Genomic DNA, 13941 nt, shown 5'->3' with positions numbered 1-13941 from the left:
AACAGATAATAATAATAATAAAAATAATAATGAAATTATTAAAATATCCCAATATATAATAATGAACTATAAATGATACATAATAAATAACAGATTTATAAATATTATGCTAATATATAAATAATAATTAAAATAAATAATATATTAATAAATAATGTGCTAATAGATAATTATAAAAATAATAATGAGATTATTAAAATATCCCAAATTCTCAGCTGAAGTTGGGGTTCACTTCTCAGTCACCCTTGTGCACCTCCCTCCTTTGCATCTAAACTCCCTTTTTCTGCAGAAAAGAATTATTTCTGTGGCAGGGCTTGGCTTGCACCCTCAGAGACACTGCTGGGAGCTTGGGACTGAGCTGAAAATTCCCTTTTTTTCCCCACAGAGCATGGGGGTGGTGCTCTATGTCCTGGTGTGTGGAGCACTGCCCTTCGATGGACCCACCCTGCCCATCCTGAGGCAGAGGGTGCTGGAGGGGAGGTTCAGGATCCCTTATTTCATGTCAGAAGGTAACAGTGGCATGGCTTTACTCATTTTGGGGTGGTTTGGATAAATTCTGGGCTAACCAGGAGGTGGGCAGGGGGAATAGCACTGCTGGCCATGAAGAATTTGGGTTTTTCTCCACTTTAATGTGATTTTTAGTCTTGTTTTGAGAGGTTTTTAGCAGCACCGATGCAGCTCTGGGCTGGTAGGTCAATGAGCAAGTCTAAAATTCTTATTTTTCTCCTTTTTCCAACAGAGTGTGAGCACCTGATCAGGAGAATGTTGGTCCTGGACCCATCCAAACGTTTGAGCATTGCTCAGATCAAGGAGCACAAGTGGATGCTGGTGGAAGTTCCTGCCCAGAGGCCAATCCTGTACCCAGCAGGAGAGGAGAACGAGCCCTCCCTGGGGGAGTACAACGAGCAGGTGCTGAGGCTGATGCACAGCCTGGGCATAGACCAGCAGAAAACCCTGGAGGTAAAACTCAGATGGGGATAAAACACACTGAAATGGGGGTAAAACACCTCAAATGGGGGTAAAACGTAATGAAATTGGGGTACAACACACTGAAATGGGGGTACAACACACTGAAATGGGGGTAAAGCATGCTGAAATTGGGGTAAAACACCTCAAATGGGTGTAAAACATAATGAAATTGGGGTAAAACACCTCAAATAGGGGTAAAACATACTGAAATGGGGGTACAATGCACTGAAATTGGGGTAAAACACACTGAAATGGGGGTACAACACACTGAAGTGGGGGTGAAACACACTGAAATGAGGGTAAAACACACTGAAATGGGGGTGAAACACACTGAAATGGGGGTACAAGACACTGAAATTGGGATAAAACACCTCAAATGGGGGTAAAACATAATGAAATGGGGGTAAAACACACTGAAATGGGAGTAAAGGACACTGAAATGGGGGTAAAACACACTGAAATGGGGGTGAAACACACTGAAATGGGGGTAAAACACCTCAAATGGGGGTAAAACAAATCAAATGGGGGTAAAGCACACTGGAGTGGGTGTAAAGCACACTGAAGTGGGAGTAAAGCACACTGAAACTGGGGCAAAACACCTCAAATTGGGGTAAAACATGCTGAAATGGGGATAAAGCACACTGAAATTGGGGTAAAATACCTCAAATTGGGGTAAAACATGCTGAAATGGGGATAAAGCACACTGAAATGAGGTAAAACACACTGAAGTGGGGTTGGATAAATCATTAACCTGACAGCTGGAGAGAGACCAATGGGAATTAGGAAGTAAATCCGTTTTGAGGTTTTAAGAGGGTGGCAAATGAGAATCAAAGCAAATTGTGAGCTTTTAAGAGGGTGGGAAAGGAGAATCAAGGAGGAGCAGGAAGGCAGAGGGCAGCTGAGGTGCCTGCCCTATCCCAGACATAAATTCCAGCATTCCTGGGGAGCTGACATGGTGATTTCCTCTAGGATGGGAGCTCAGTGAGGGTCCCATCCACCTGGAAGCTCAGCACAACCCAGCATTGATATTTTTCTGTCCCTGCCACTCTGCTTTGAGCCCTTCTCAGCTCAGAGCAGCGTTTCCCTTCCCTGCTACCTCCTAAACCCACCCAAATCCCCTCATTTTCTGGCAGAACACAAAAAACCAGCCCCAATCTGGCTGTTCCCACACTGGCTGTGCTCTTAGGAGCTCTGAGAGAAATCATCACACCTGAGATAGCCCAGCTACCCCAAACAGCATCAAACCAGCAGGATGGCTTCTGAGGCAGCATTGCAGACAGAAAAAGGTTTCATAAAAGGCAAAACAGCAAAGCTCTTACAGAGAAGAACCAAGCCAGGGGCAAGAGGTCCTTACTCCTACTAAAACACCCCGCAAAAGTTGATTATTTCCCCAAAAGTGATTATTTCCCTTGTTCTTTTCTAGTGAATTACGTAGGCTGGACCTCTTGGCCTCTGTCCCATCGGGCAGCCCCAGTGTGAGGAGAAGCCCCAAAGGTCCCATGAGGTGTCTTTGTACCAAACTGGGTAAATTTGGTACAATTTGGACCTCTTGGCCTCTGTCCCATCGGGCAGCCCCAGTGTGAGGAGAAGCCCCAAAGGTCCCATGAGGTGTCTTCGGGACAGAAACTTCTGGGCTTTTTGCCTTTTTAAGCAGTCAGAGAACAATTTGGTCACTCCCTCAACAGGGTGCACGTTTATTTTCTGTTGCAGTCCCTGCAGAACAAGAGCTACAACCACTTTGCTGCCATCTATTACCTGCTGGTGGAGAGGCTGAAGTCTCACCGGAGCAGCTTCCCCGTGGAGCAGCGCGTGGACGCGCGCCAGCGCCGGCCCAGCACCATCGCCGAGCAGACCGTGGCCAAGGTCAGCTCCCTGCTCTGCCCTGGGCTCCTCCCTCTGCCTCATTCCCTTCCAAAATCCTTCCTTTCCCACCTGTAATCCCTCAGTGCTTGGTGGTGTTTCATCCTGAAGCTTAAAATGCCGGCCCAGCACCATCGCTGAGCAGACCATGGCCAAGGTCAGCTCCCTGCTCAGCCCTGGGCTGCTCTGCCTCATTCCTCTGCCTCATTCCTCTGTCTCATTCCTCTGCCTCATTCCTCTGCCTCATTCCCTTCCAAAATCCTTCCTTTCCCACCTGTAATCCCTCAGTGCTTGGTGGTGTTTCATCCTGAAGCTTAAAATGCCAGCTCAGCACCATCACCAACCGCAGCCATGGTCAGCTCCCTGCTCAGCTCTGGGCTGCTCTGCCTCATTCCTCTGCCTCATTCCCTTCCAAAATCCCTCCTTTCCCACCTGCAATCCCTCACTGCTTGGTGGTGTTTCACCCTGACCCTTTAAAATGCAAATACTGGGTTTGCTTTTAGCGAGGATCTCGTTGCTCAGTCTCCTGGTGGTGCCTTGGGAAGGCTGACCTGGAAGATGACGCCCTTGGGGATATTTGGTTGATATTTGAGGTGAAACTCAGCTTCAGTTACAAAAACACAGGTCCAGGAACAGCGTGGCAATGATTAAAACCAGGTTTAAGCTTGGTTCTTGTGATAGAAAGTCACAGTGTCACAGAGAAAATTATAAATTTCAAGATGTATTCATGATCCATTTTAAGATGTATTCATGGCCAATTTTAAGATGTATTAAAAGCAGGATGAACAAGGAGGAATAAAACACCTCTGGGAGGGGGTTCCTTGTACTGAATTCCTGCATTTTAGAGCCACATTCCCACTTTTTTCTTCAGTTGCAGCCTCCCAGTTGTCCCAAGGATAATTTGTTTTCACACATGGTGGCACCACAGCTCCTGGCTGAGGGTGATTGTTTCCTTTTGGCCAGTGCTGTGGATGCTGCACTCCAGGAAATAAAGGTTCAAAACCAGGGGAAAATATCCCTGTTCTCCTAATCTTCAGGAAATTTCCAAAAAAAGTCATTGAAACCTTCCTGAGCCTCCTGGTAGCAGTCAGGGGGTTTGTACTCAATAAAAAAAAAGGAATTTTAGAGCACCAGAAAGCCCCAAACTCTTATCTGTGCTGCTGGGAATAAGTCAGCTTCAATAAGTACTGAGCTTAATGCCATTTGGGGTTGGCCTGGATGTTTTGGGGGTTGTAATGTTATTTTTTTTTTCCAAGTTTAAAGGCTAAGAATGTTCTTCATCCTGAACCAAGAAATAAATCTTGCACTTCTGCTTTGGCACTGGGCTGCACATTGTTTCATCCGTGACTTTGGATGTTGCTCCCCACCTAAAACTCTTCCAGTTTTGAGTTCCTCAGCTCTGTTTTTCAGGCCCAAGCTGTGGTGCCCTCGGTGAACCTGCATTCCCAAAATCCAAGGCTGCTGCAGTCTCCAGGGCTCCCCTCAGCCTCAGGAGCAGAAACCTTTTCCTTCCCTCCCTCCAGCTGCCAGGGAGAGGCAGCTTTCATGGAGGAGGAAAGGGTTGAGACACCAAAGGTACAGCTTAAAATCACTTTATTATTTGTTCTTTTTTTTTTTTTTCCAGGAATTCCAGCTAAAAAATATTGTTGTCTTTTAAAAGCACAGCAGTGCTTCCTGAAATTTAAGTATTTAAGCATCAAGAGCTGTAGGTATTCCAAATTCTCTTTCCCTGGGACTCCCCACAGCTGTCTCTTTTTCCATCATTCTTCTGCCTCCTGTTCTTTGCTTCATTCCATTCTCACCACACTGCTTTTGGAAAGGGGAAAAAAAAGCCCTAAAAAAAACTCCTAAAAAAACCCAAACAAGGGTTCTTCTAAAATGTATTTTCAAGAGCTCTAAAGACTCCTCCTTCTTACACAAAGGGGTCCTGGGTGCAGCTGAAGTGTCCCAAAGGAGCTCCAGCCTGATCTGGAGTCAGCAATTAGAAAGGGGAAATAGCTTAAAATAATTACATTTATGAAGTATGTGACTCTCATAAAACTGCTGTTGTTTTCTCTCATGTTGCACCACGTTATAACTTGAATTTCAGCATATTTATCCTGCCTGGTGCCAGCTGGGGTTTGATTTCCTGCCTGCCAGTTTGAAGGGTTTATTGCTCCCTTGGTTTGTTCCCAGCACCAAGAGTGTGGCCCTGGTTCTCAGCTCTGGCTCCTTGTGTGGTCTGTGGCAGCTGGAAAGCACAAATCAGTTCAAAAGCACTTCAAAATTAACATTTCAAGCTTTATTTTGCATCCCCCTTTTGCTTTATAGCTGCACTTTGGCCAGGGTAGGTGACAGCAGCGAGGTGTCAGGGCTGAACTCACTTGGGAATATTCTTAATTTTTGTAGGGCTTGAGCACTAAAGATTTCCAGGCTCTGATCCCTGGAAAAACTGCAGGGAGCCAGCGTGGGGTGGGTTCTGCTCTTCCTTTCTGCCACATCAGTGCCAGGCATTTGAGTGGAGAAGTCCCAAATGGGAAGGAAAATGTTCAAAAAATGAAATTGAGAGGTAAAATCCACTCAATCAAAACAGAGGCAGCAGAGCCAGAGTTGTCCCGTGCAGGAATCATCATTTTCCTGCTGTTTAAATGATTTATAGCTGTTTCTTGATATTTTCCTACCATATAGTTCTGCCTCAAGACCATTTGTTGAGAGCTGCTGCCCATGCTGTGAAACCTCTTTTCCAAACACTGCTCCTTTTCAAAATAGCAAAGGACTTGGAGGAGAATTCAGGAATGGCTCACAAAAAATGGCTTTACATAAAATCAGCTGCAGCAGTGCCAGGTTTTGTGTAAAGGATTGTGGTTTTTGCATCCATATTTTACCCAGTGTGATCCTATTTGTGCAGCAGGACAGTAATTACAGGACAGAGCCTCCAAAAGCTTCAGGACATGGAAATATTTATAAATAAATCTATAATTAATATTAATATAAATAAATATAATAAAATAATTGAATGTCTAAAATATATAAATAATAAATAATGAAGTCATAAAGTAAAATAAAAATAAAATCTTTATTTTTTGCCTGAAACCCATATAATTTCATGTGACAAAAAATTAGTTAAGGATCCATGGCAAGCTGGCTTGGAGAATAAAACCAGAATTAAAATCCTAGGAGCAGTTTAGGTTGGGGAGGTGCCTCTAAAAGTCTGATTCAAAGCTGTGGGAGGCTGCTCAGGGCTTTATCAGGCTGGGTAAATCCAAGGAGGGAGATTCCACAGCTTCTCCAGGCAACCTGTGTTTGCAGGGGAACAACATTAATCAAGTGGAGTTGTGCTGGAAAAAGGTGCATTTATGGAGTTATTCCTGAGCACAGCCCTGCAAGGATGAAATGCAAGGCTGGGGTTTTTTTCTGGTGTTTATCTGAGCGTGATAAATGAGCACAGTAGGTATAGGAAGGGGGAACAGCAGTATTGCACATTCCATAAATGTTTTATACTTGTGACTGAGCTGGCAAAGTTTTTAATAATTCAAAAAAACCAAAAAAAAAACCAAAAAAAAATCAGCCCTGGAGAGCACAGAACTGTGGGAATAAGAATATTTAGTTTTAGGGAATTGAGTGTTAAGGGAATGTAAATAGGAAATGAAGAATTGGACATGACAAGGCTTACTGAACTCTGCTGAGTTAAAGATCCCAGCTGCCTCAGGGCAGGGAGTTCCTGCTTTTGGGGTGATGATTTGGGCATGAAACAGAGCTGGGCACAAACAGAGCTGGGCACAGAACAAAGGTGGGCACAGAACAAAGGTGGGCACAGAAAAAAGCTGGGCACAGAAAAAAGCTGGGCACAAACAGAGCTGGGCCTAAACCAAAGCCCAAACCAAAGCTGGGCACAAACAAAGCTGGGCACAAACAGAGCTGGGCCTAAACCAAAGCTGGGCACAGAAGAAAGGTGGGCACGATACAAAGCTGGGCCCAAACCAAAGCTGGACCCAAACAAAGCTGGGCACAAACAGAGCTGGGCCTAAACCAAAGCTGGGCACAGAAGAAAGGCGGGCACGATACAAAGCTGGGCCCAAACCAAAGCTGGACCCAAATGAAGCTGGGCCCAAACAAAGGTGGGCACCAACAAAGCTGGGCACAAACAGAGCTGGGCCCAAACAAAGCTGGCCCAAACAAAGCTGGGTACAAACAGAGCTGGGCACAAACAGAGCTGGGTACAAACAAAGCTGGGCCCAAACCAAAGCTGGGCCCAAACAAAGCTGGCTACAAACAAAGCTGGGCCCAAACAAAAGTGGGCCCAAACAAACTGTCCCTGTGCCCCCAGGTGAACGGCTGCCTGCTGGACCCCGTGCCCCCCGTGGTGATGAGGAAGGGGTGCCAGTCGCTGCCCTCCAGCATGATGGAAACCTGCATCGACGAAGGGATCGAGACGGAAGGAGAGGCGGAGGAGGACCCCGCGCAGGCCTTCGCGGCCCTGCAGGCAGCGCGAGGCGGCAAGAGGCGGCACACCCTGGCTGAGGTCACCAACCAGCTGGTGATGGTGCCAGGCACAGGTACAGAGCCCAGCTCCAAGCTCATTGTCTGCCTCAGCACGCAGCCCGATCAGCTGGGGATGGAAAACATGGGCGTTTATGAGTGACGAGTACAAGACGGTTTCTCTTTGCTACAAAGGACAAAGGGAAAAAACCTCAAAATGCCTCAAAATCTGCTGTTGAGACAGTATAAAATCAGAGCAGCAAATTTACAGGTGATCAAACTCATGCCACAGCCTCAAAAGCTACTGGGAAATCTGGCAAAATTGGCTGCTTTTTCAACTGAATGTCCCCAAATCATTCATCCCTAAAGATGAGCTGGCAGAGACCAGTGGGGAAAGGAAACCCTCTGGACTCCAGCAGCAGTGAGGTGACCAAGCCTTTCAGGCTACAGTTTTATCAGGGTTAAAAAAACCCCTAAACACTTTCCAGACAAGCCAGTAAGAATCTGCAGAGTGTCTGGCTGCTGCAAGATACTGCAAAAACCCAGCAGCAAATCCCCATTATTGGACTGCAAGTTCCACTTGACAATTCCTTTGTCAAAATTGATTTCTTTGGCTGTTCACTCTGCTGGCAGGAGTAGCTTGAGTCAGTGGTGCTGATTCTCACTTTTATCCCGGTTTTTGGGTTTTTTTGTCCCAGGGAAGGTCTATTCCTTGGATGAGAACTCCTCCCTGGGCAGCATCGACTCGGAGTACGACATGGGCTCCATGCAGAGGGATCTCAAATTCCTGGGAGAGACCCCTTCCCTGAAGGAGATGGTGCTGAGCAGCCAGCACGCCCCACGGGTGCCCTCCCCATTCCTGGGGCTCAGGCCTGCCAACCCAGCCATGCAGGCCCTGAGCTCCCAAAAACGAGAGGCTCACAACCGCTCCCCCGTCAGCTTCCGCGAGGGCCGCAGGGCCTCCGACACCTCCCTCACCCAAGGTAACTCCTCTGCAGAGCAGCTGCTCTGTTCAGTAGCCATCATCTCTTTTAATATTCTGGTTTAATGGCAGTGACAGCCTGGCACAGCGGGAAGTGCCCTCCGTGCTCGGCTGTGGCTCGGTTTGTCGCTCGGCTGATCGGTGCTAAACAGAAAATCGGATTTTTCTCACAAGGGGTTTTTGCTCATCCCTTCTCCTCTCCAGGAATTGTAGCATTTAGGCAGCACCTCCAGAACCTGGCACGAACCAAAGGAATCCTGGAGCTGAACAAAGTCCAGCTGCTGTATGAACAAATGGGATCAGAGGAAGAACCCTCCCTGACGTCAGCTGCCACCCAGCTGCAGGACCTCGTTAACAGCCCTGCACAGGTAATTAAAGCAGAAATCGAGCTCCATCTTAATGCTGTGGGACAGATCAGGAGAGGATGAGGTGGTGTGGAGATCTGGGAACAGCTAATTGACAGATTAAATGTCCTATTCTCCTTTCTGCCTTCCCAGAGTGGAGAATTTGCAGCCTTTGCCCATCCTTGTGTCAGTGAGGGGCTCTGCCAGCTTTCCAAACCCACCAGTCACTGCTTTCACTCTGAAGGGTGTTTGGGATTTAGCAAAGGCCAGTGACACCTTTTCTTGCTGGAGGTACAATTGCAAGAAGCAGATTGCAATTACACACAGATTGCTTTGCAGAGTGAATTTTAAAGAGTTCCCAGTGAGTTGTTTTGAGTGGAACAGGAACCACAGAACCTCTGGCAGGGAAAACCCTTAAAGCAAGGGTTAAGGGAGCCTTTTCTGCCCATGCAGCTTGTTCCTCTTCCCCCTGCAGGAGGAAGGCTCCCAGCAGCAGCAGCAGCAGCAGGAAGCTCCAGCTGCTTTCCCCAGTGGTGCACAGACCCCACTGCTGTCCCGAAGGCAGAGCCTGGAGACTCAGTACCTGAAACACCGGCTGCAGGTACCCCTTCCCTTCCCCTCCCTTCCCTTCCCTTCCCTTCCCTTCCCTTCCCAGCAGCTGAACTGGGAGCTGCTCCGTGTTTTTGTGGTGTCAGGCACTGACCCTAATGATGCAAAAAGTGCATTCTTGCTGTTTTCCTCCCCAGCCTGGCAGTGTTTAGTAACTGCTGCTGAATGCAGATTATTGCTGTAACATCCCAAAAAGGTTCTGCATCAGCACCTGAGGAGCCACTTCTTAACCCCCTGGGCCTTCCTCTTCCACACTCCCTTCATTTCAAACCCATTTTCATATACCTTTAGTTCATAAAAAACTGGTTTTTCCCTAGTTTTCCAGCTTGCAGTTTCTTCCACTTGGGGAAAAAAGCTTTCCATGGATTTTTATGGCATAATCTCTCCTGCAAAAACATTGCCTAAGGGCTAGAAGCCAATGGGCAGCATTATGGGTTTAGAGAGTGGCTCTGTGGACAGCTGGGCAGTTACAGGGGTAGAAAGCCTTTCTCCTGCTTTCTGGACTCATTCATTAAATCAAAAGCCATCTAAAGCAGCTCTGCTTTCCCTGCAGAAGCCCACTCTGCTCTCCAAAGCTCCCAACACTTGCCAGCTCTACTGCAAAGAACTGCCCCGGAGTCTGGAACAGCAGCTCCAGGAGCACAGGTGAGAATCCCCCAAATTATGCAGAAAAATTACTCTCAAGAGCAATAAAAGAACTGGAACTCTCTTTGTCCATTTAGAAATTATCTGAAAAAGCACAGTTTCACTTCAAAGCTTATTTTAAAAGCAAAACTTCTTTTAAAAGCAAGAACAAGTCTTTCCACGTGTTTACCAATTTCTCTGCCTGATCCTCATCTCCCAAAATCCCCAGAGCAGTGAACAGCAGGCTTTAAAATACAAACACAGTGCATCTCATTCGTAACAAAGTGAATTAAACAATGCATGGGGTTAGCTTTAAAATTTGATAAAGTGATCAGAGGAGATGTGTGATAACACTGAAAGGGATAACTTTGGTGTGTGTAAAAGTCAACGAGCAGGCTTGCCCGGGGATTTGGAGCTGTGTGAGCTGCCCAGATGACCAAAATAATTTTGGTTTTTTCTGTCTTGGCTGCAGGCTGCACCAGAAGAGGCTGTTCCTGCAGAAGCAGTCCCAGCTGCAGGCCTACTTTAACCAGATGCAGATAGCAGAGAGCTCGTACCCCCGGGCCAGCCCGCTGCCCCTGCCCTGCCCGGAGGAGCTGCAGCCCCAGCAGCAGCAGCAGCAGCCCCAGCCCCAGCAGCAGCAGCAGCAGCAGCAGCAGCCAGCCCAGTTCAGCCTGCAGCAGCCCCTGAGCCCCGTGCTGGAGCCTTCCTCGGGGCAGATGCATTTCGAGCCCTTCCTCAGGCAGTACCCCAAGGTGCAGCTGGAGCCGCCGCCCCCCAGCCCATCCCGGCTGTCCCCGCCGGGCCAGGGGCAGCCAGCACAGCCCCTCCCGTTCCCCTACCAGACTTGTGAGCTGCCTGCTGTCCCCTCTGCCGAGCAGTGCCACCTCTCCCAGAGCAGCGGAGCGTTGCCTGAGAGCCAGAGCAGCCCTGCAGAGGCACAGCCCGGCTACGACTCCCTGCCCCTGTCAGAACTGCCCGGACTCTTTGATTGTGAGATGATGGAGGCTGTGGATCCCCAGCACGGTGGTTATGTCCTGGTGAATTAGCACCCAGGGCATACTGGAAGGACAAAAGGAGAAGCATGTCAATTTTTGGTTGGTTTTTATTTTTTTTTCCCCCCCCATTCCTATCCTCTTCCCACCCCCGTCGAAGTTTTTTGACCCTCGAATTGACAGGGGAACTGAAAATCCACCTGGCTGGAAGGAAAAAAAAAAATAGCAGGAGGTGTTTGGCCCCAGTGGCAGGGGCTGGAGAACAGGGAGTGCAGCTTCATCCCACAAAGTCTGCGTAGAAGGAGGCAAAAAAGGTGAATTTCAGAGGAAGGAAATCGCCCCTTCTGAAAAAATTCGGGGAGTCTGTCAGCATTCATCCACCATCCACTTGGAGAGAGGAGACTGAGTGCACACTTTTCGTACTTCTTGGCAATAAAAGCAATAGTTTTCACTGAAATTCAGGGTAGATTTGGGTCTGCGCTGATGGCAACTGAAATCCTCTGGAGAACAGGAGCACGAGGTGGAATTCAAGGGAAGTTGCACTTTGGTTGAGCTCCTGGTCTGGGATTACTCCGTGGCCAGCCCTGAGCGTCTCAGGCAGCCTCCACTTCCTCCTGCTGGCACCTAACCAGGATTTCCCAAGCCTGCCAAGGAGCTCTTCACTGTCTGCTGAAGGAATCTGGAGCAAGGGACACCTTGATTTTGTCAAAAGAAACCTGGGATTGTGTGGAGAGACCTCTGGGTGGGGATCGGAATTCTGGAGGATCAAGGATGAGCCAACAGAAGGTAAGAGAGCCATGAGAGAGAGAGCAAGAGCTGCAGGAAATGGCATTAAAAAATACAATATCCACCTGGGTGGCTTTTGAAATCAGCCCCTATTTCAGGAGGGCTCTGTCCTGGAGAAGTTCTGCTCACTGGAAAGGATCCACCTGTCCCTGGGTTGCATTTTAAAAAACAAACAAGCAAACAAAACTGTGTTTTGAATTTGCAGTATGTGTTGCTGGTGGTTTCTTGAGCTTTGTATATTTGGACAATTATTTAGGGTTTTAGAACTTTAAGGATAAAAAAAAAACAATGAGCTTATAAAAAGTAAAAAAAAAACACCCCTGTGAAGTGATAGTGCTGTGCCTTTTTCAGTTCTTTATCAGCCTATATGCTTTTTTCTGAAGAAAGTAGACAATACCCCATTTATATCCCTGCTGTGGCCAAAGTCCCTTCAGAGCACACGTCCCACCATGTGGGACATGTTTTAACTTCCTTAGTGTTGGAATGGCTCGTGTATATAGGACACTGAAAGTATCACAGCAATATTTCAGCATCAATCTGTTGATGTCTCCACCATTTCAAGGGATGCTCCAGCTCCAGCAGGAGCTGTGTCTCCAGAACTTTCCACTCATGAAATCCCAGACACAGGAAGGTGGCTCAGGGAGCTGCAGGAGGATGAGATCTCCAGTTTGGGGTTTGGCTCTGCCCCTCAGGTGTGGCCAGGCCAGCCCTTTCCTGAGCAAACCTTAAGCACAATTGCAGCTTCATCAAAGCACAAAGAGCGAGAGGAACTGTGCTGATCACACCAGAGTTTGCTGGAAGGTTTGGTCTTTGATACTGCAAATCCCCAGGGCGGAGGGAGGTGAAAATCAGCGTTTACAGCAATAAGACCACATTAAAACATGGGCTAGGAGGGGTTTAGCCACTGTGTGTGAAGGGAGAAGGGTTTAACAGGTGGCAGAAGGCACCTGGTCCCTGTGTGGGAAGGTGGAGACAATTCCTGTTCTCTGGAGCCTGCTTTTGGCCCAGTCCAAAAGTGCTCAGCTTCTACCTCTGCTAGCACAGGGATCCTCAAGGCAAAGGAGAGTTGGAGGAGCAGGATCACGAGGCAAAGACAGCCAGAAAGCTCTGCTTTAAAGGGCTGAGAGAAAAGGGTTTTGTTGGGAAGGAAATCTCTCTGACACGGTGGAACACAGACCCGGTGACACCTGAAGGGAAACAGCCTGACAAAAACTGCAGGAGCAGAGAGGAAACAGAGTCCTGTCCTTTCACTCCCCCTTCCCTACCCCACAGCACAGCCCACACCTTCTGCAATGTGGAATCTGTCCAAGCACTCACAGACCTGGGCAGTGAAAGCTGCTTCCAGGACAGCCCCGCTGCTGCTCCAGGAGCTGGCTGAGTGCCAGAACAATAACCACTTCCTTCCCCATCCAGCTCCAGGATCCTGCACGTTTCAGGACTCAGAAGATAAAAATAATTCCGTGCTGGAGTTCTGCAATTCATTTATCAGGATGTGCCAACCAGTGTGAGCTCCTTGGAGCTTTGCAGTGCTGGGCAGGGGGAAGCTGCAGTATTTTTTAATGTCAGTTTAGACTGACTCTTTCCCCTCAGCCAAAAGCATATTTAACATTTCATGTAATTTCCTTTAAGCCAATTAGGACTAAAAGGCTTCTGAAGCCTTCTCATAGAGAGGATCCATTGGGCACCACTTCCTACTCCTTTGAAGTGGCTTTTTTGTTCCAATCTCTTCTGTTCTAACATTAGAGAACTGTGTACACTACTGTTAGAGTAATTATTAGCTTTATTATCTTGTACTACAGCCTCCTTTGAAGAGACTTTGGTGTGATGTATATGGGGTACAAATTTCATACGGAGAAAAGTGCAATATGTGTGTGTGTGGTATGTTCTTTAATGTATTTTTTTAAGGATTTAGAGGGTTTAGTCTCTGCTTTGGGATAAATGCACTAGTTTTGTGAGCTCCAGTTTGGCAAGTTCATCTGTAGTATTTACATGCAACTGATCTGCTGGACTCTGTAAAGCAGTTACAGTGTATTAATACAAAATAAAGAATATGTGCATTTCATTTTTTAAATTTCTAGTGAGCTAAAGCAGCGCCTGCCACTCTTGTCTTCATTAGGGTCAAGTTATTTTCTCTCTGAGGCACCAAAATAATTGATGTCTGCTGCAAATGTTGGATTTTCTAGACTGAGGTTTGCTCCCCATGGTTCTGACACGCTTGGGATTGTTGGTTTGCTAAATATGAATTTGGAAAGGCTGGAAAACTTGGTGCCACAGGATTGGCACAGCACTTTGCACTTTCATTAATAGAAGGCTC

General features: G+C 47.4%; 1 protein-coding gene across 1 annotated transcript in view; it reads left to right on the top strand.

Moving 5' to 3' along the window:
• SIK2 (salt inducible kinase 2) overlaps positions 1 to 13714 on the top strand; it is a 34413-nt gene extending 20699 nt beyond the window's left edge. Inside the window, exons 6-15 of the mRNA XM_041413844.1 lie at positions 386 to 509; positions 740 to 960; positions 2680 to 2832; positions 4240 to 4404; positions 7136 to 7364; positions 7986 to 8270; positions 8474 to 8637; positions 9089 to 9214; positions 9776 to 9867; positions 10319 to 13714. Of these exons, the coding sequence (XP_041269778.1) occupies positions 386 to 509; positions 740 to 960; positions 2680 to 2832; positions 4240 to 4404; positions 7136 to 7364; positions 7986 to 8270; positions 8474 to 8637; positions 9089 to 9214; positions 9776 to 9867; positions 10319 to 10895 (2136 nt within the window). The 3' untranslated portion in view covers positions 10896 to 13714. The remainder of the gene's footprint in view (positions 1 to 385; positions 510 to 739; positions 961 to 2679; positions 2833 to 4239; positions 4405 to 7135; positions 7365 to 7985; positions 8271 to 8473; positions 8638 to 9088; positions 9215 to 9775; positions 9868 to 10318) is intronic.
• The last annotated feature ends 227 nt before the right edge of the window (positions 13715 to 13941 follow it).

The sequence above is a fragment of the Onychostruthus taczanowskii genome, unplaced genomic scaffold (assembly GCF_017590055.1).
Source record: "Onychostruthus taczanowskii isolate IOZ18803 unplaced genomic scaffold, ASM1759005v1 scaffold43, whole genome shotgun sequence".
Classification (NCBI taxonomy): Eukaryota; Metazoa; Chordata; class Aves; order Passeriformes; family Passeridae; genus Onychostruthus; species Onychostruthus taczanowskii.
Note: the sequence above shows the minus strand (reverse complement) of the source record. Positions and strands in the feature narration are given on the sequence as shown.